This window comes from Helianthus annuus, chromosome 14 (genome assembly GCF_002127325.2).
Source record: "Helianthus annuus cultivar XRQ/B chromosome 14, HanXRQr2.0-SUNRISE, whole genome shotgun sequence".
In the NCBI taxonomy this organism is placed as follows: domain Eukaryota; kingdom Viridiplantae; phylum Streptophyta; class Magnoliopsida; order Asterales; family Asteraceae; genus Helianthus; species Helianthus annuus.
The window spans coordinates 48,239,613-48,259,904 of record NC_035446.2 but is presented as its reverse complement, the minus strand read 5'-3'; the positions used below and the strand labels follow the sequence as shown (position 1 = coordinate 48,259,904).

The window sequence follows — 20,292 nt, the reverse complement described above, 5'->3', positions numbered from 1 at the left end:
CAATTTTCGACATGTGTAGGATAAACTTTAGTATGTGTAGGATAAATTCTTAAATGTGTATGATAAATTTAGATATGCGTAGGGTAAATTTTGGTAAGTGTAAGATATATGTTGGATAAATTTTGAAAATGTGTAGGATAAAATGTTTTTTGTTTTATTAATGAGAGATAACATAATTTATAGGAGGAGTTATAAACTATTTAATATTTTACCATTATGCCCTTTCTTCTTTTTCTTCTCATATTAAATTTCTTCTCAAATGAACCTTTTTTTTGGGGTAAAGGGTTACCCTGATGAATTTTATAAATGAACCAAATAAGTACAAGGGTGTGTCAGAACGACACACCAACTAGACATGACATGCCAAGCCTAGGAAATCAAGAAACACAACCAAACCAAAAACAACCAAATAAGAAAGACAACCACACTAACAACCAAGACCGATCAACAAGACTCTGACAAACTAGCCCGAATCCGCTACATTGTCTTTGATCTCTTCAATCTTCCAAATCTTGAAAATCTTCTCCTTAGCCAAAGCCACCCGAAATCTGAACCCCATCAGGCGCAAACGAACCGAGCTTTTAATTGTCTCAACAACTTGAGCCACCGACCTCTTATTATTCTTGAAAAGCCTGTTATTCCTCTCTTGCCAGATGTAATAAGACGAAGCAGCAATCAACAATTTGCAAATAACATGATCTGCTTTCTTGGAGCTAGAGTGTTGTTCCACCCAAACTAATAACGAAGGCCACGTATTATCCACATTCCCCAAATTTACCAAGTTCTTAACGTTACTCCACACTTGAGCCGCAAAAGAACATTGGAAAAACAAATGGTCCCGACTATCACGATCAAAATTACACAGCGGACAACACATTAGATTCAAATTCGTTCGACTACCCACTTGCCAAACTGCCAGTCGATCCTGAGCTTTTAATTTATTTCTAAATGCCAGCCACAAATGAAATGAATGCCTCAGAATGCATTGAGAAAACCACACCATGTTAGCCCACATTGCATGATGCTCCCTATTCCGAATTGTATTCCAAACTTGAAACGATTGGAAATCACATATTTTCCCATCCAAGTCATTCTAAACCAGTCGATCCACACTATTAGGAACAAGAGAAGGAACCGAGATCGTGATTAACACCGGAAAAAGATCCAGCCAAGCTTGAGGCCACTTCCAATTTCCATTCTTATCAACAACATCCGCAACCGTAGACTGTAACAAAAACCCAGCATTAGCAATGGACCTTGGAGAGATAAAAGAACTAAGCAGGCTTAGCGAACACCACATATTACTCCAGACATTAGTTTGAACACCACTTTTAAGAGAAGACCATATGTGAGGCCGAATAATATGACGAATAGACAAAATCTTTCGCCATCCCCAGCTCATACTCCCTCGGCACGAAACCTCCCAAAAGTTTCGACCTTTAAGCTTGTAATCATGAATCCATCGCACCCAAATAGAATCCTGTTTAGTGATAATACTCCAAATATGGTTTGCCATAAGCGATTTATTAACATCAAAAATACTTCTAATGCCCAAACCACCTTCATGTTTAGGCAAACACACATCTTTCCACGCAACCTTAGCATGGATCCTACCATCCGAACCAGCATTCCACAAAAACCTATGAATTCGTTTCTCAAGGTCACTAATAACCCGAGCTGGGATAATGAAAACTGACGCCCAATAGATGTGCATAGATGAGAGAACCGAGTTGATAAGCTGCAAACGACCAGCAAACGACAAGGACTTAGTCGCCCAATTGACAATCTTTTTATCCATACGCTCAATGAGGATCCTACAATCTTTATATAGAAGTCTTGAAGAGAAAAGAGGAACCCCAAGATAACGGACCGGAAGAACACCCTCCTGAAACGGCATAATATCAAGAATTTCCTGCCTTATCGAATGAGGAACATTGTAGAAAAACACCGTACTCTTAGCTGGACTTGGAACGAGACCAGAAATATTAGTAAAGATCTCCAGTGCCTCCTTAATTTTCTTAACAGAAACCACATCACCATGAACAAAGATAAATAATCATCAGCAAATGACACATTAATTATTTTCTCCTTAGTACAGTGAGCATGATATTTAAATGACATAGTAGCTGCTCGTCGAAGCAGAAGCGATAAAACCTCCATAACTAGCGTGAATAAGTATGGCGACATTGGATGACCTTGCCTTAACCCACATTTACCCCTGAAATATCCATGCAGATTGCCATTAATACACAAAGAGTACGATATTGTGGATACACACGTCATGATCCACTTCACCATTTTATGATGAAACCCAAAACGAATTAGAACATCCACCAAGAATTTCCAGTTGACTATATCATAGGCTTTCTGAATATCAATTTTGAACGCATACCTAGCCGGGCCCCTGTTAAGGTGATAATTATGCATCAATTCCTGAGTGAGGAGAATATTATCCGAAATCTTCTGTCCCGGCACAACTCTCAAATGAACTTTCCCCTATATATATATATATATATATATATATATATATATATATATATATATATATATATATATTTGAATTATTAGAAGATATATTATTTTGAAGAAAATACATTTTCTTAAACAAATTTAGAATATATTATTTTTGGGGTGAAAATTGGAATTATGAATATTTTCTAAGATAATCTTGAAAATATAATTATTTTTGCCAAGGAAGGATTATGGATAATTTTCTATAACAGATTTCGTAAAATATATATTTAAGAATATATATTGGTGAATTTTTATTTGATTAAAAATATTATTCCAGAAAATTAAATACAAAAATTAAGTATAAAGATACTTAATAAATACAACAAAAATACGTATTCTCGTACGTATAAATATACACCGGAATACGCCACCAATACTTGGCAAAAATACACAAGTCTAGGAATACAAGTATAAGTATACCCACCCTTGAGAAAAATATTCATGGAAAGATTACAAGTCAATTAAGTTAAAATATATTATTTTAACAAACATTCCAATAATTAATAAATATAATTTAAGTTAAAATATTATTATTTTAACAAATAATTATATGGTTTGGAATAATACTTATGAACATAAAAAATGTAACTCAAAGGATACTAAGTCTTAACAAAGCAACTAAGACTAAAAGTCGATACACGACCTAAACGTCTAATAAAACATGGTGTGACACCCGGCTTTTCAGGCCGTACCGTACAATTGTAACACGTGTTGTGAATAGGTAACAGGGCTCTATTTGACTCGTTATGATGTTTATATGTGAAATTTAATGAGTTGGTAAAATTAAGCTTTGATAAAAATTATGTTGGCAACGGTAAGATAAACGCTTATCGCGTAACAGTTAAAATGCGAAACGAACGTCGGTGACCACCCGAGCAGTGTTAAAATCCTAAAATAGTCTGTTATGATTAGAATAATAATTTTAATCATATTCATGAGGAAAAATAAATTAAAACGCTAAGAAACTCTATTTTTCGAGTTTAAGCGCGTACCGCACGATGCAACACGTATACCGACAAAATACTGTCAACACAACCTGTCAAGGCACCCGATAATCATTTTAGTAATAATTTAATGAGTTTATTACTTTAGAATTATAAAAATAAATAAAAACGGATAAATCCCTATTTTTGCGATTTTAAGCGCGTACCGCGCAGCACAGCGCGCATTCTGCGAAATACCGGCAACGTAGCCAGTCCAGGCAAACAAAATATTGTTCGGTAATATTTTCGTGGGCTTATTTATAGAGCGTTAAAAATAATTTAAAACGCGCTAAAATGGGTTAAACGCTAGATAAAATACCCGGTAATCAGTAAAATACCAGTTTTTGCCTATATATATGTATATATATGTGTATGAAATCGTGTATATATGTGTGTAAGAGAGAGATAAATATGTTGACAGCCATGCAAGCCATTTACACACTCTCTCTCCTCCACCTATTGGTCCTAAAGGGAGGTGGAGTGATGATTATGTTGTGGTGTCTCCTTTGTCTTACAAAAACCAAGAAAATTCATTTTCAAAAATCAAACACTCTCTATCTCTCTACAATTCAGCCGAAAATCCTCCTTCACACCTCCATAATTTCGAAATCTTTGATGTTCTTGTAAGAATCAACTTAAATCCAAGGTGTTTCCAAGCGAAAGTCTGAGAGTTCGAGGAAGGAAACCGATGAGAAGCATGACAGGAAATGCAGTTCGAGGAAGGCATATGTAGCCAGTTCTAGCCGTTCTAGAAAGGATAATGCCAGGGATGGTAGGAGTAGTCTGGAGAAGAGGACTCACGAGGAGGAGCGGAGAAAGTGCGTCAGAGGTGGTCGGACTAGACATGTGACCCCCAAGTGTTATGCTAGGAGTATATTGGATGGAGTTACGCTAAAGGGATGTTACAGGTGTGGTAAGCAAGATGATTTCGAGAGAGATTGTCTGAAAATGAAGGGTCAGGATGCCAGGGGTAGAGCGTTCGAGCTAAACGCTGGGAAGGCACAAGACGATCTTGCTGTTGTTACCGGTATGTTTCGAATCAAAAACCAATCTATGTTCATACTTTTAATACCAAAGCTGACTTGAGTTTTGTTTGAGAAATTTTGAACCATTTTTGTGGTCACCTACAAGAAAGCTGAGTATAAAGCGCCCTATAGAACTAGCAATTGGTAAGTTGATGGAAACTAGTGAGATCGTTCGCGATTGTAGTATTTAGTAGGTAATCGTAGTTCTAGTATTGGTTTATTTCCAGTGGAGCTGGGGAGCCTTGACGAAGATGTGAAAATGGATTGATTATCCAAGAATGAAGTGGGGAATATCGCTTGAAGAAGCTAGCTAGGATACCTCGTCCTGATGGCAGTGGAGAGGTGGAAGATGTTCACGGAGACCGACCGAGTCGAGTGTCGAGTGTTGATGGTTGAGAGTCGTCAGTTTTGTGAGGATGCTCGAGTTGTTGTGAAATGGGGGCTATACTGTGTTCTTAGTTAACATGGTTGATACGAAAGCCGAATGTAGGAATACCGGAGAGATTCCTATTGTTCACAATTATCCAGAAGTTTTCCTAAAAAGACTTACCTGGATTTTCCCCTGCAAGACAGATCAAATTTCGAATCGATCTGGCACCCAGTGCAGCGTCCAGTTGCACAATCTCCATATAGATTAAGCACCGTTTGAGAATGATAGAAATGTCGAGTCAGTTTCGAGAGCTACTAGACAAGGGTTTCATTTGATCAAGCTTTTCGTTTTGAGGCGCGTCTATTTTGTAGAGAGGAAGAAGGATGGATCCTTCAGGATATGTGATGATTTCAGAAAGCTAGACGAGTTGACTATCAAGAATCGGTACCCTTTACCGAGGATTGACGATTTGTTCGAACAAGCCACAGGGATCCAGCTGCTACATGAAGACCAACCCACGATTAGGATATCCTCAGTTGAAGGTCGCTGACGAAGATATTCTGGGGACAGCTTTTCAAACGTGATTTGGCCATTGCGAGATATTAGTCATGCCCTTTGATTTAAATTAATGCGCCATAAATATTCATAAATCTCATAAATAGGGTATGGACACCCTAATCGGATAAACTCGTGATAATATTCATCGACGACATGCTTATCTATACACGAACCAAAGAGAATCATGAGTAATGTTTGAAGATTAACCATGGAATTGGAAGGGATGAGGAAGGTATGCTTGTAGATCAGCTCGAGATCGGGAGCGTGTATGATGGACTCAGAAGGAAGTTAAGATACTCACATGCCTTTGGCAGAGTTATCTTACAATAATAATTAACACGCTAGTATTCAGGTTGCTCCATTGGAAGCCTTGTATAGATGGAAGTGTTGATCGCCACTTTGTTGAGCTAATGTGGCAAAAGACGGTTAACCAGACCTTAGTTTATCTAGGAAACCAGTGCCAGGATTTTCCTAGATCCAGGGAAGGTTAAAAGTCGCCAATTGATCGACAGAAGGATTACATGGACAATTGAAGGAAACAATTGCGATTCCAGATTGAAGATTTGGTTCTGTTAAAGGAGTTATCTTGTGAGAGATGCTATTAGGTTTAGCAGAGAAAAGAAGAGCTGAGCCACAATGATTAGGCCCATCTTGAGTTGGATCAGTCGCTTATAGGCTCAAGCTACCATAAGGATGGAGTAATGTACATGATGTATTGTTGGGTTCAATTGAGAAAGTGTATAATGGATAATACACTGATTTTGTTCTTTATAGAGATTTGTTTGGAAGATAAACGGAAGTTTATCGAAGCACTGTAGAAGTAGTACGTATAGCTAGAAGAGTTATGCTAATAACCGGACAGGCGATTACAACATTCTAGTCGTATATGCGATTTAGTGATTTGGCGATTTGTGGATATCTGAAAATGAATGCAAGAAGGAAGGAAGATGAGTTTATGAGATTTGATTCTTTCGAGAGCCCATCTCGAGTTGGATCAATCAAGTGTAGACTCAGACTATCTTAGGTACGGGGTAATGTATATGTAAATATGCGTATGTTAAACCCAAAATGGTGAAAAATTGACTTAATCTTCTTGATTAAGTGCTTGTATATGTTGAACCTTGGAAAGGGTGGAGAGCGTTGAGATGTGAGATTAGGAATTGAGAGTATATGTAATATAGGTCTACGAAGATTCTTTGTAAGAATCAAAGTTTCTCGCATAAACTATAAGACTATATTCATTAAACCTGTTTTTGTTGTTTCCACCCAATGCAAAAAACAAAACCTGTAGAGTAAAAATTTCGGGGACGAAATTTCCTAAACAGGGGGAGACTATGACACCCGGCTTTTCAGGTCGTACCATACAATTGTAACACGTGTTGTGAATAGGTAACAGGGCTGTATTTGACTGGTTATGATGTTTATATGTGAAATTTAATGAGTTGGTAAAATTAAACATTCATAAAAATTATGTTGGCAACAGTAAGATAAACGCTTATCGCGTAACGGTTAAAATGCGAAACGAACGTCGGTGACCACCCGAGTAGTGTTAAAATCCTAAAATAGTCTGTTATAATTAGAATAATAGTTTTAATCATATTCGTGACGAAAAATAAATTAAAACGCTAAGAAACTCTATTTTAGAGTTTAAGCGCGTACCGCGCGATGCAGCACGTATACCGACAAAATACTGTCAACACAGCCTGTCAAGGCAAATGATAATCATTTGAGTAATAATTTAATGAGTTTACTACTTTAGAATGATAAAAATAAATAAAAATGCATAAATCTCTATTTTTGCGATTTTAAGCCGTACCGCGCAGCACAGCGCGCATACTGTCAAATACCGGCAACGTAGCCTGTCCGGTCAAATAAAATATTGTTCAGTAATATTTTGGCGGGCTTATTTTTATAGAGCGTTAAAAATAATTTAAAATGCGCTAAAACAGGTTAAAACGTTAGATAAAATACGCTATAATCAGTAAAATACCAGTTCTTGCCTATATATATGTATATATATGTGTATGAAATTGTGTATATATGTGTGTAAGAGAGAGATAAATATGTTGGCAGCCATGCAAGCCATTTACACTCTCTCTCCTCCACCTATTGGTCCTAAAGGGAGGTGGAGTGATGATTATGTTGTGGTGTCTCCTATGTCTTACAAAAACCAAGAAAATTCATTTTCAAAAATCAAACACTCTCTATCTCTCTACAATTCAGCCGAAAATCCTCCTTCACACCTCCATGATTTCAAAATCTTTGATGTTCTTGTAAGAATCAACTTAAATACAAGGTGCTTCTAAGCTAATTTGATGATTCAAAGGTGCTTTCTTGGTGAAACACGCTTTCAAACATCAAAAATCATGTCAAAAACCACTTGAATCTTGAGGGTATAAAACTATTCTTTTTAAAAGTGTTCTTGAATCTTAGAATATTTTACAAACTTGAAATCTTAAACAAATGGGTTTTCAAAGAAAATAAAATGGATGAACTAGTATGTATATGTGTGGCCGTATGTGTGTATATATATATATATATATATATGTATGTATGGAGTTTGAGTTTTAGTTTTCTAGATGTTCTTGATTGATAAAAATCAAAAAGATGAATGCATGCATGTTTAAAAGGTGTCATATGAAAGCTTTTTGGTTTGAAATAAGTTTATATGAAAAATGATGATTTGATAATGATCATAGGAAGATTAGAATGTTCTTGAATGTTTGAATATGAGTTAAATGCATGATGAATATAAATTAGATCATAAGTAATGATGTTAATGTTGTATGAGTGCATTAGATGCACATACATGAACATGCATGATGATATGAAAGCACGAAATGATGATTTGAACATGATTTGATAAAAATGATATTTGATCAGATTATAAACATTAAAATATGATTATTTTGAAGTATTTAATGATATAAAATTTTGTCATAATGTTTACTAGTTTTGCATGTTATACATGAGGCTTAGAAACTTATAAAATAGGTGAAATAATGTGTTTTGTGTATGATTTAGTAAAAATTAGTTTTGAGCAGATTATAAACACTAAAATAAAGTTATTTTAAAGTGTTTAGTGACATATAACTTTGTCCTAATGTTTGCTAGCTTTGCATGTTGTACTTGGTGCATTAAAAGTTGTAAAATACGTGAAATCGCATGAATTATGTGACTAGCACAAAAATTGAACTAATCTGATTATAACCACTGTTTTAATAAGTAAATAACATGTATTGTGTTAAAATATCAAGTCGTTATGAGTTGGGATGATTATAGTAACGTTTAACGCAAAACTATGCGTTAAAATGGTAAAAAAAAAATCGACTTTTCGAGTGATTTTTACAAAACTAATTTAGATTAGTAAATAAACTGATGTTTTTAGTTTAAAAATAAGTATTTTAACTAATTTTAAGTTTACTTGTTGTTTGGTTGGTCATACGTGAATTCCGACGCCCGAAACCGTTAACGAATTGCTAAAATACGCATTTTTCAATGTACACTAGTGTGGGTGAAATTTTGGGTAAACTTTATGTGATAAAATGTGTTACGTGATTTAAACATGAGAATGTGAAAATATGTTAAGTTTTAACATGCTTTTAATGATTTGGATTATTCATGTATACTTGTGCATTTTGTGTAGTAGAAACGGTAAAAGTCGCATTAAGTATCTAACTTGTTTGTCGAGCATGAAATTTGATACGTATGAGATATTTTATGTATATTTGCTTTAAAAATCACAAAATAGATAAGTTAACAAGATTTCGTGTGTTTCGATGATAATTTATGTGAACATTTATGTATATATATTACGACGTACAAATCGTAGATATATTGCGTATAAACGGGAGTGTTAACGGATTTACACAATAATGGTCACCAATAAAATCGTTCAAGTCACAAAATCATAATATATATATATATGGACTCATATATATATTAACGTGCCAACATAATCAAAAATGATAACTTTTCGAGAAAATCTCAAAGTTACGTGACAATTCTAAGAAACAGAGAAATATAGGATTTTTGTGCTAAGTATATTAATTTAGAATCGTTCCTACTTATATAATAGGACGTGTAGAAATCAATCTCTAGGATTGCGCTATTTAAAAATACGCACTCAAAGGTGAGTGTCACTAAACCCCTCTTTTTATTGCTTTATATATATTTTGGGGGTAGAACACGCCAACAAAAGGGTTTAACAATGTTTTTGAGATAAAACATACCTTTTGATATAAATTATATATTTTCATTGAAAATATATGGATATTTGGGAAACTATATATATTTCGGGATGAAATGGTTTTGAAGAATAAATATGTTTCGGGTGGAAACGGGATTATGCACGGTGTTTGGTGGAAAACGACCGTGTAGTTGGTACGAATATTGCTTGGTCTCAAGAGAGTAAGTATCAGCATAGGCTTACATTTCGTCGGGGATTTCAGGGGATTCGTACAACATTGTGTATTAAATTGTCATAGTAGTAGGATATATATATTGTACGTGAGGTAGACATCATATTGTTCTTCGAGAAAGAACCTGTTGGTGCATTTATGTCTATCGCCTCCGTCAATCCAGTGCGTAGCAGAATCTGAAGAATACAAGTACTTATAGTGTTATATTTAGAGAAATGGCAAGGTGGCATTTCTGTAATGATGAGAAATCTCATTAAGTCCCTTGGCCTATAAATATAGGAGTTAATGTTAGAGATTAGGACTTTTTGCCATTTGGAAGAAGTGGAGAGCTAGAGATCTAGAGAGAGAGAGTCTAGAGAGAGAAAGCTCGTTGTACGTGATTCAGGTGATGTACGATTTCATACGTTTAAATCACAGTTATATTACGTTTCGTGTGTTTGGTCACGTTCGTGTACGGATTCCGCACGTCACACGTTCGGTTCGCAATCGTTTTGGAGTCAAAACCGGTCCTAACAAGTGGTATCAGAGCAGGAGCTCGATTGCACGGATCAATCACACGATTTCGCACAGGATTTCATCGAATTCAGATCCAAATTGCATTAGATTCGATCTATTTCTTCATCTTTTTCATTTCGTCACGTTTTCATCTAAAAATTGCAAAATTAACATAGTTTTTACAGTTAAAATCGGCTAATTTTTGGATATTATATGCGAAAACACTTGATCTACAAGCCTACAAATTTTCAGATCTTAATTCTAAGCCATTTGTGAGAAATTTTGATTTTTGTGGTCGAAAAGTCGTGAACATGTTAACTATTGTTGCTGAAATTGTTCTTGATATTCACCGGTCGGATGGCAATCCGACCGGATGACCATCCGACTCATATATCATTCATTGCATTTCATTTAAAGTTGACTTTCTTTGACTGGCACTTTCAAAATGTTTGTTGTTCTAGGAGGTGTTCACCGGTCAGATGGCAATCCGACCGGATGACCATCCGATTCAATTGTCATCATTTCATTTCATTAAGTGTTGACTATATTGACTGTTACTCACTCGGATTACCACTCGGTCGAGCGGCAAACCGAGTCAAAGCATCCTTATATCGTGTCACTTAGTCAACATTGTCAACTATTAATCAGTCAACTTTATCAGAAGTTCACGTAGTTCACGTGTATCATTAAAGGGACATTTAATCAGTTTGTTGGCCAATTCAATAAAGATTCATTATTCATATCGGCCCACTATCAAATTTTTGGTCCAATTATAAAACATTATTGTCAGTCGATGCATTGAAATCAAATAAAGACTGCATGTGTTTATTCTAGACCCAACGTTATCCATGTGAGATTATATTGTCTCGATATTTGAAGGAGTTGTCAGTTTACAAAATTGGTGGTCAAATTAGAATTGATACTAATAAATGTTGTCGGCCATAGTTAAGTGCATGTGAGTTGTCAGATTGCATGTGCTTTGATTGAATTTCATATTTCAATAGGTGTTACTCGGTCGAACAACAATTCGACCGGATTGCCACCCGTTTCAAAGAAAGGTTTTTTTGAGGTATCACTCGGTCGAATAGCAACTCGACCGGATTACCACCCGAGTTAAGGGACAAAAGTTTATTTGTTTGTATATCAATTGGTGTCACTCGGATTACCACTCGGTCGAACAGCAATCCAAGTCATAGCATCTCACCCTTTGACTACTATTGACCTACTCGACCAGACTACCACTCGGTCGAACAGCAATTCGAGTCGTTGCAACTAATCTGCTTTTGTTGGATTCTTGAGATTTAGGTGCTTTGTGATTCGAGGTGATATTCGAAGTGATAAACAAGAAACGTCATGGCTGAAGAATTTTACAACACGTTTACATCCGAATCGTCTGAGACATCAACTGTCACACCCAAATCTATAACAAAAACGATCAATGATAACATAAAACATGATAATTTCTATGGAACCTATTCAAAACCACCCAAGCTTGAGAATATAGAAGATTATACATGGTGGAAAGAAAGATTCCTGAACTGGACCAAGGCATACGCTCACGAGAGCTGGTTCTGCTTAGAGTTTGGATACAGTCGACCGATCAATGACAAGAAAGAAGAGATCCATCTCAATGATCTTTCTGATGAAGACAAACGGAAATTCACATATGAGAAGAAGATGATTGCATTGATTCAACAATCTATCCGAGATGATATATTTTCTTTGTTAAATCATGATGGGTCATCAAAATCGGTTTGGGAAGCGTTAAGGGTTAAAGCCGAAGGGAGTAAACAAATTAAGAAAAACAAAATAGCTTTACTAAAAAAGGAATTTGATTTGTTTGATAGCTTAAAAGGAAAGTCAGTGAGGCAAATGATTGAACGTTTTTGTTATTTAAAAACTAAACTCGAAAGGTTTGACATTGTCAAAACACGTGAGGAAATAATTGATAAAGTCATAGAAGCGTTACCATGAGCTGATCAGTGGCAAACGTTTGTGTTTATCTTGAAAAATGATGCATTATATGATACAATTTCTCTTGATGTTTTGATAGAAAAAATTGAAAGTCATGAGCTTGAGCTACAAAATCAAAGCAAGATGAGCGGTTCTTCACATCATCAGAATGTCGGTCTTTATTACAAAGGTAACACACCTTCGGTGAAAGTTGGTGAATCACCAAAGATCGGATTCAGTGTTGAAAAGATGAAAGAACCACAGAAAAGCTCATCAAGCTACAATCCAGGATACCATTCGTCTTCTTCAAAAGCAAGCCCTAAAGAATCTGAAGAAGTTCTCTGCAACATCGCTCTGAAATTAGAGAATTCTCCGGCTATGAGCATCAATGCAGCAAAAAAAAAACAAATGAGTTTTCTTGCATCTGTGTTAGAGTCATACGAAGGTCTAGTGTCTGGGAAAATAGGAAACTCATAACTGACAAAGGAAGACTACGACCAGATCAACCCAACAGAAATGGAACTCATTGACATACGCTGGTGTTTAGCAAGTTGAATCTGAAGAGCACAGAGGTATATGGAGATTACTGGGAAGGAGTCAATAGGTGGTCCGTCAACAAAACTGGGATTCGACAATTTCAAAAGAGAAGTCAAGAGCTTGTGCAGTCATTCAAGATGACGAAGGGTATGATTGGAGTGAGATTCTTCCAGAAGAAGATCGTGTTGATGATCGATTCACAGCTCATGGCAGAACTATATCAAAGAGCAAACATCATGCTTTAGTTGCTGAAATCAAGGAGAAAACCAGAGAAGAAATTCTGAGTGAGAAAACCAATAGAGAAAGATTCTTTGCAGGCTGCAGAATTGAGAAAATGCAGGAAGAATACGAAGATGCAAAGTACTGTGGAAGATACGACAAGAAGAGAGATTGCTATGTCAACAGAAACGGTGATCCTGTCGTTCATTGAAAAGAAGTGGTCTTCAATGATGTTCTTGCAGTAATTCCTCTGTCCGGCGAATACTACTCGAATATTGCGAAAGATAAAACAGGTTATCTGAAAAGGCTGGACAAGATAATTCGTGACGTGATGACTGCAAGTTTGAAGAAGAGGGATGATGAGAGGATGAAAAAGAATGTTGAAGAATTGGTTGATGATCCGAAGAAAGTTGTTGAGGAAGTTAAAGTCGAAACTGTGAAAGTTAGGAAGAGAAAGTTGTGGTGAATGAAGAGACTGTGAAAGGAGCTGTTACTGAAGAACAGCAGGTTGAGAAAGAAAAGAAGAAAGAAGAAGAAGAAATGAAAATTGAGAGCTTAGTTGCTGGTGATGTTGGTGATGAAACTGATGATGGTGATAAAGTTGATGCTGGTGATGAGAAGAAGAGTGAAGCTGATCAGAAGCAGACGGAAGCAAACACCGAAGTGCCAATCATTGAGGTAAAATCTGATTCTGAAGTCTTAATAAAAATGTTGAAGAATGCAAGAAATGCATGGAAACATGCAGTGCTTGTACTGAAAAAGACGAAAAATTTAGAACAAGAGATCTTGAATTTAATAAAATCGAAGAAGTTTTCAAAAATAAATGCAAAGAAATGTTAGAAAACGAAAAGGTTCTAAAAGAAAATAACGAAAAACTTTTAGAAAAATGTAAAAAATTAGAAAAAGAAAATGAAGTTTTGAAAGAAAATATTTTAAAAAAGACAGAAGAATGTGATCAAAATGAAAATGCTTTTCAAGAAATGAAAAAGGAATACGATTCAATAAAATTGGTATATCACATTACAAAAGAGTCATATGAAAATGTGAAAACTCAAATGAAACGTGTTCAATCCAGATTGAAATTGTGACAACCCTCACAAATCCAGGTATCCGTACAAATTAATTAATATTTAATTAGTGCTTAATTACTGTGCTTGATTACAATTGTGATTAAACTGCTTTCTGTCTTCTGATACGTACAGACTCATGCATCACATTCTATACTGTCACTCTATTTATTTCACACAAACAATAGTGACAAACTTGATGCACAAAGCACAGTTAGCACAGTGAGCGGATAACCCAGAAACATGCTGATAATGCCAGCACCTAGACAGATATTGTTTGGAGGCCAGTGTGAGCCGGGAATAGAATACTACACTAGTAGGGAGTGTAGGGAGGTGAGGACCATAAAACTGCATCACTAGGTGATAGTTATAATGCCCAAGTGCCTAAAACATACTTAAAGTGCAGAATTCTGCACTAAATACCAAAAATTCAGCATTTAACAATGCTAGTAAAGTGCAAAAACTTGGCAAAATAGTCCTAGACACTTTCCAAAGTGTTGGGAATTTAATATGTCACTAAAAACAATATAAAAGACACTTTAAAGCTTTATTTACCACTTTAACGGATCAACGTCCAACCGAACAACCGGACATTACCCGGAACATAAAAATATTGCCAAATACATTGTTTTTACTTTTCTGAGCTAGTTAGGGTCCCCGAACACCCTAACACACTTTGTATTAGATAACACACAATAACATACTAACTATATCATTAGATCTTAACTAAAGTGTAACTAGATCATCACCACCCAACCCCATGCCCCCCCCCTCCTTCGACGGTTACATGTGGGGTGGACACCCCCACATTTCTTTTGAATATTTAATTGAGATTGTTGTTGGTTAATTGGACACATTGTATGTTGGACAAATTTAAGACTTGGATTATAAATTAACACCAAAGATCACCATCTTCTCTCACCACACCACTCAACAAACAACCACTCTCCTTCCCTCTTCCCTCACTTACGGCCGCCACCACCACACCACCCTACAACCACCTTCAAGTCTTGTTCAAGCCATTTCCATATATCTAAAGGTGCAAGGAGTAGATGTAGGGTTACATCATGTTGATCTTGAAACATAAAGGGATAAAGAGTGGATAAAGAATAGATGTAGGGTTAGATCATGTTGATCTTGTGTGGTTATGATTTTTGAATGATGTTTGTTAGTAGAAGTAAGGTGGTTCTTCATCTAGGCTTGCTAGATCATGTTTAAGAACATGAACTAGTAAGATGTAAATGTTAGAGTTATGAAGGATGATGAAACCATCCACCCATGAACTTGAAACTTGAGTAAATATAATTTTTCTTGAAAAGTAAGGTTATAAACTTATAGATCTAAAGATCTACAAGTGGTTTTTCGAAAGAACTAAGTGAAAGATACTAGTCTTGTTAAAACCCGGATCTTGTATGAACTAAATACATTTTTAGTAAGTAAACAAGTGTATAAACACTTGTGTAACAAGAAAATTTTACAAAGAAATATTTTTGGAAATCATGAATAGAAGTTGTGAAAATGCATATTCTTTAAAAATAAAGTTTTTAAGAAACTAATCTTATTTTTAAAGATAACAAGACCTACTAAATGTGTTAGTGATTTACTACATATTTTTACAAACTTTCAAGTTCATGAGTTTATGATTTAGGCTTATTTTTGTCAAGATTAGCGATTAAAAATTTTATGTTGTTGATTGTTAAATTGTTTGATTGATTTTACAAAAGAAAATGATATGCTAAAGGCATGGACACCTCCATTTACAGAGGAAACTCTGGCGAAATTTTTCTAGAATTACGACACTAAGAAATATTTTCCTAACAAATGTTTACAAATATATTTTTAACATTATTTTTCAAAATAAACTTCGCCATGATTTTTATTACAAAAATACCAAGTGCCAGAGGTTGATTTTTGTTAGTACATACATCTGTCGACTTCGTCTTGTATCGAGTCTTAGTCTTAGAATGTTAGATTAGGGCTCATTGTACGATATTTCCCGACATGTCCGTATGTGGGAAACTATTAGTTTCGCTTATGTGTACATGTCCGTATGTGGGAAACTATTAGTTCCGCTTATGTGTACATGTCCGTATGTGGGAAACTATTAGCACTCTAAATAGGGTCTTGAGTGAATCATGTGTAACGTTCTTGTTTTCCATACCGAGGTGCTGCCGATGTGAGATTTGAATGTAAACGCTGTTATATCAATCAATAAAGTGATTTAAGTGAAGATCTAGTTGTTTCTACGTCAGGTACTTGTTTTCCGCACCTGTATTTGATCAAAACTCCTCTGATAGACTCGTTCGGGTCAGAATACGATCCTACAAGTGGTATCAGAGCTTCAGGAGGAGGAGTTCTACAGAGATTTGCTGGATTTCATCATAAATTCTTTCTTCTACACCTTCTTTCATCATTTCAGAAAGATTTACCGATCGAAATTCGCTCAAAATTTCACAGATTGTGTGTTATTGATCATAGACAAATCCCTGAAAGTTTGACCTTAAAATTCACACTAAAAATGGTCCAAATTAACCTACGACTAGGTTTCGCTCTTATGTACATTGTGTAGTTTCGCTCTTGTGAACATAGGAGTTTCGCTCATATTCAAGACTCAGGTTTCGCTCATTTGACATTTGGTTTCGCTTATGTGTCACCTCTAAGTGAGTAGTTTCGCTCCAAAGGACCTCCAAGAGAAATAGTTTCGCTTTTGTGTCAACCCAACACTTAGGTTCCGCTCTTGTGTACAATCCTGGTTTCGCTATTGTATACACCCCTGGTTTCGCTTTTTTGGTCATCCATCAGAACCTGATTTGACTCATAAGGTCCAATGAGAATTTACATGTCATAAGTGTTGTCGGCCATTTGCTTAAAAAACATTAAAAGAGATCATGTGAAAATTCATTGTAATCGAGAATGTCAGTAGTTGGAAAAGGATATCACATGTGTTATGTCAGTTTGCAAGAGGTGATCAGAACTAATTGATGTGCATGTGATAAATTGATGGTTGTCGGTTTAGTGATTTTAGAGACCTGATCAATTACAGTTTAATTTGTAAGCTACTTTCATGTTAATAAACGGCCCAATCATATATCATCAAAAGCATTGAATTTTAGTGTTGTCGGCCCAATCAGAGTCATTTGATGAGTGACAGTTACTTGAGTTACTTGAATATCAAAGGAAAAAGCATGTTTTGATATTAATGCTCGTCGGCCACAATCAAATGAAAGTCCAATGGGAGTTGTTTAAAGAAATAGTTTGAACCGGTCACATTATATAATAGTTCGGCCCAATCAGCATCGGGTCAAAAGTCTCGGTCCAATCACAAAGTTCAAAACATTGAAATCACAGTAGAGTATCGGTCCAATCATTAAATTGTTTGTCATGTGATCATTTAGTGTTGTCGGTTATTGTTTTCAAATACCAATAAAGTGTAAGTGAACAGGTTACATGTGAAAACATTGTTTCTACATCATTAACCAGCCCATGTGAAATTATGTCATTAACCGGCCCATGTGAACACAAGTTTAATCGGCCCATGTGACATTACATCATTAACCGGCCCATGTGAACACAACTTTAATCGGCCCATGTGAAAATCGTTTTTGATAAGCTAAATTGTTTTTAAAAGTATTTCAGCCCAAGATTTGAAGGCCCAAACAGGTTATTCACTTCACGCGTATTATTCACGAGGTCGTTTAGTGTGGTCAAGTCGCGTGAAAAGGTCCAATTCGTTTGAAAGTCATCATTTCGCTTGGAAGTTTGCTCCAGTTCGTACGGTTTGGAGTTCAAAATTTTCAAAGTTTATCACGTTGTCTGAAAGTCCATCAGTTCACACAGAGTATCAGTTTGATTTAGTTGCTTTGATAAGTGTTTTAAACTGATTGTGTTTTTGTTTGTGTTACGTCAGGTGTTTTTACGAGGTGAACCAGTCAGTTTGAAAGCTTCTTTGAAAAATTCATCGATACCGAAACATGGATTCTGAATTCTACAATGCGTTTGCTACAACTCCGACTAGTCCATCCGACATTACTAAGACCATGACAATGGAGATTGAAACCGGAACAATGCAAAAACCTCCGAAACTTATGGGAATTGAGGATTATCACGGATGGAAGAAACGGTTTGAGAATTGGGTTCAGGCGAATCATCTAAAAGCTTGGGAGAGCATCGAAACTGAATATGAGAGGCCAAAGAATTCAGCGGGTGTTGATAAAATCATTTCAGAATTCACTGAGCAAGAGAGAGAAAGTTACAAAGCAGAAAAAATGATGATCAATATGTTACAACAAGCTGTTAAAGAGGATATATTTGTGTTGCTTCAACATGATGAAAATGCTTTTTCTATCTAGGAAGCACTTAAAAAGAAATTTGAGGGAAGTACTGAAATGTTACAAAGTAAAGCAGCTTTGTTGAAAAAGGAGTTTGAGCTATTTACGTGCTTGCCTGGTGAAACAACAAAGACTCTTATTGAAAGATATTGTCATCTTGTTCGCACCATGTCACAGTTAAAGATTACAAAAACTCCAGCTGAATGGGTTGAAAAGCTTGCTGATGCGTTTCCGCAAAAGGAATGGGGTACATATCTGATGATACTAAAGAATTCCGGACAGTTTAGCAGGTTATCGATTGCACAGTTTATTGAGAAGCTGGAGGCTCAGGATCTTGAACAACAGAAAATTGCAAGAATGAACAGTTCAAGTCATCAACAAGATATCAAACTGTACTTTAAAGGAAATGTTCAAACTACTGAAGCCAGTCCAAAGATACAAACTGCATTTAGTGCTGGAAATCAATCTACACCAAGCAGTCAAGGATCAGGCAACACTAGTGGGTTCTTAACGGTGAATCCTCCAAGTGTTCAAAGTTCATCTGCTGGAAATGGTCATCTAATTCAGTGCAATGTGGCTTTACATCTTCAAAATGGACAAAATTATTCTTAAGAGATTGTAAAGAATCATATGGGATTATTGGTTAATGCATTAGAGTCTTATGAAGGGTTGATTGCCGGAAGAATTGGTAATCTGATGCTCACAAAGGAAGATTATGACCAAATCGATGTAGAGGAGCTTGAACTGATGGATATTAAATGGGCTTTAGCGAGTGTTCTTAGGAGAGCAGAAAAGTTTAGATTGATTACAGGAAGAAATGAATTCTTGGATGCAAATCTTTCTAATCTAGGATTTGATAAATCTAAAGTTGTCTGTTTTCGTTGCAGGGAGAAAGGCCACTTTAAAAAAGAGTGCAAGAATCAGGAGCCGAGATGAGCAAAGGAGTCTGCTGGGAAAGATGATTATTATAGGAAGACCATTTATCAGCAAATTACTCACCAACCGCATCAACAAAAGGAACCTCAAACGGCACATGGAAGAATGATCGATGATGTAAACAGGAAAGCTTATTATGGCATCATTGATCAAGATGATGAGAAAATGGCTGGAGGATTTAGCTAGGACAAATACATCCTAGCTGATTCAAATGTTCAAGCGTTTATTGCACATATTGTTCGAAAGCTAGAAATGCTGAAGGAATGGATGGAAGTGTTATCTGATGAAGAGAAAAGTGAAGATGAAAGATCTGTTTCATCTGAAAACAGTTCATCAGAAACAAGTGATGATGAAGAGATGGAACAGATAAATCTTGGAAAAACACATTTATCTTCTGACACTTTTGAATTTTCTTTTGCAGAAAAATTGAAGAAGCTGAAATAGAGGAAAGCTGCAAAAGAAATGAAAGAAGTCAAACTGGTTGAGAAGATCGTGGAAGTTGAAAAGACAGTTGAAGTCGAGAAGATCGTTGAAATCACAAAACCCTGTCTTACATGTTTAGAGTCTTGTAAACAATGTATAGAAAAAGATGAGAGGTTTAGTGAGTTAGAAAAGTTGAAAGAACAATTGTTGTTTGACGTAAAGAATTTGAAAAAGTCGTATGATGTATTGAACAGACATGTGAATAGTTTGGAGAAGACTAACTCAGAAAGGGAGAAAGCTTTGAAGATGATGAATGCTACTATGATGACAAAGCAGAAAGAGATCAACCTGTACATAGAAGAATGTGCAAAGTGGAAGAAAGAGTTGGATAGTGAAGCAGCTGAGAATGAAAGAATCAGAAGATTGCTGCAAAGTTACAAAGGTTGTGACTACATAATCGATA

The 20,292-nt window shown here is 35.8% G+C and overlaps 1 protein-coding gene across 1 annotated transcript; it reads right to left on the bottom strand.

Moving 5' to 3' along the window:
• Positions 1 to 463: 463 nt before the first annotated feature.
• On the bottom strand, positions 464 to 1,003 carry LOC110906660. Its single transcript, XM_022151764.1, has one exon. It carries the CDS (start codon positions 1,001 to 1,003, stop codon positions 464 to 466), a length of 540 nt encoding a protein of 179 aa, XP_022007456.1.
• Between the last annotated feature and the right edge of the window lie 19,289 nt (positions 1,004 to 20,292).

Bases quoted from the DNA above. Each gene is read 5' to 3' on its own strand.
- LOC110906660 (XM_022151764.1), bottom strand. From the start codon at position 1,003: ATGGTGTGGTTTTCTCAATGCATTCTGAGGCATTCATTTCATTTGTGG.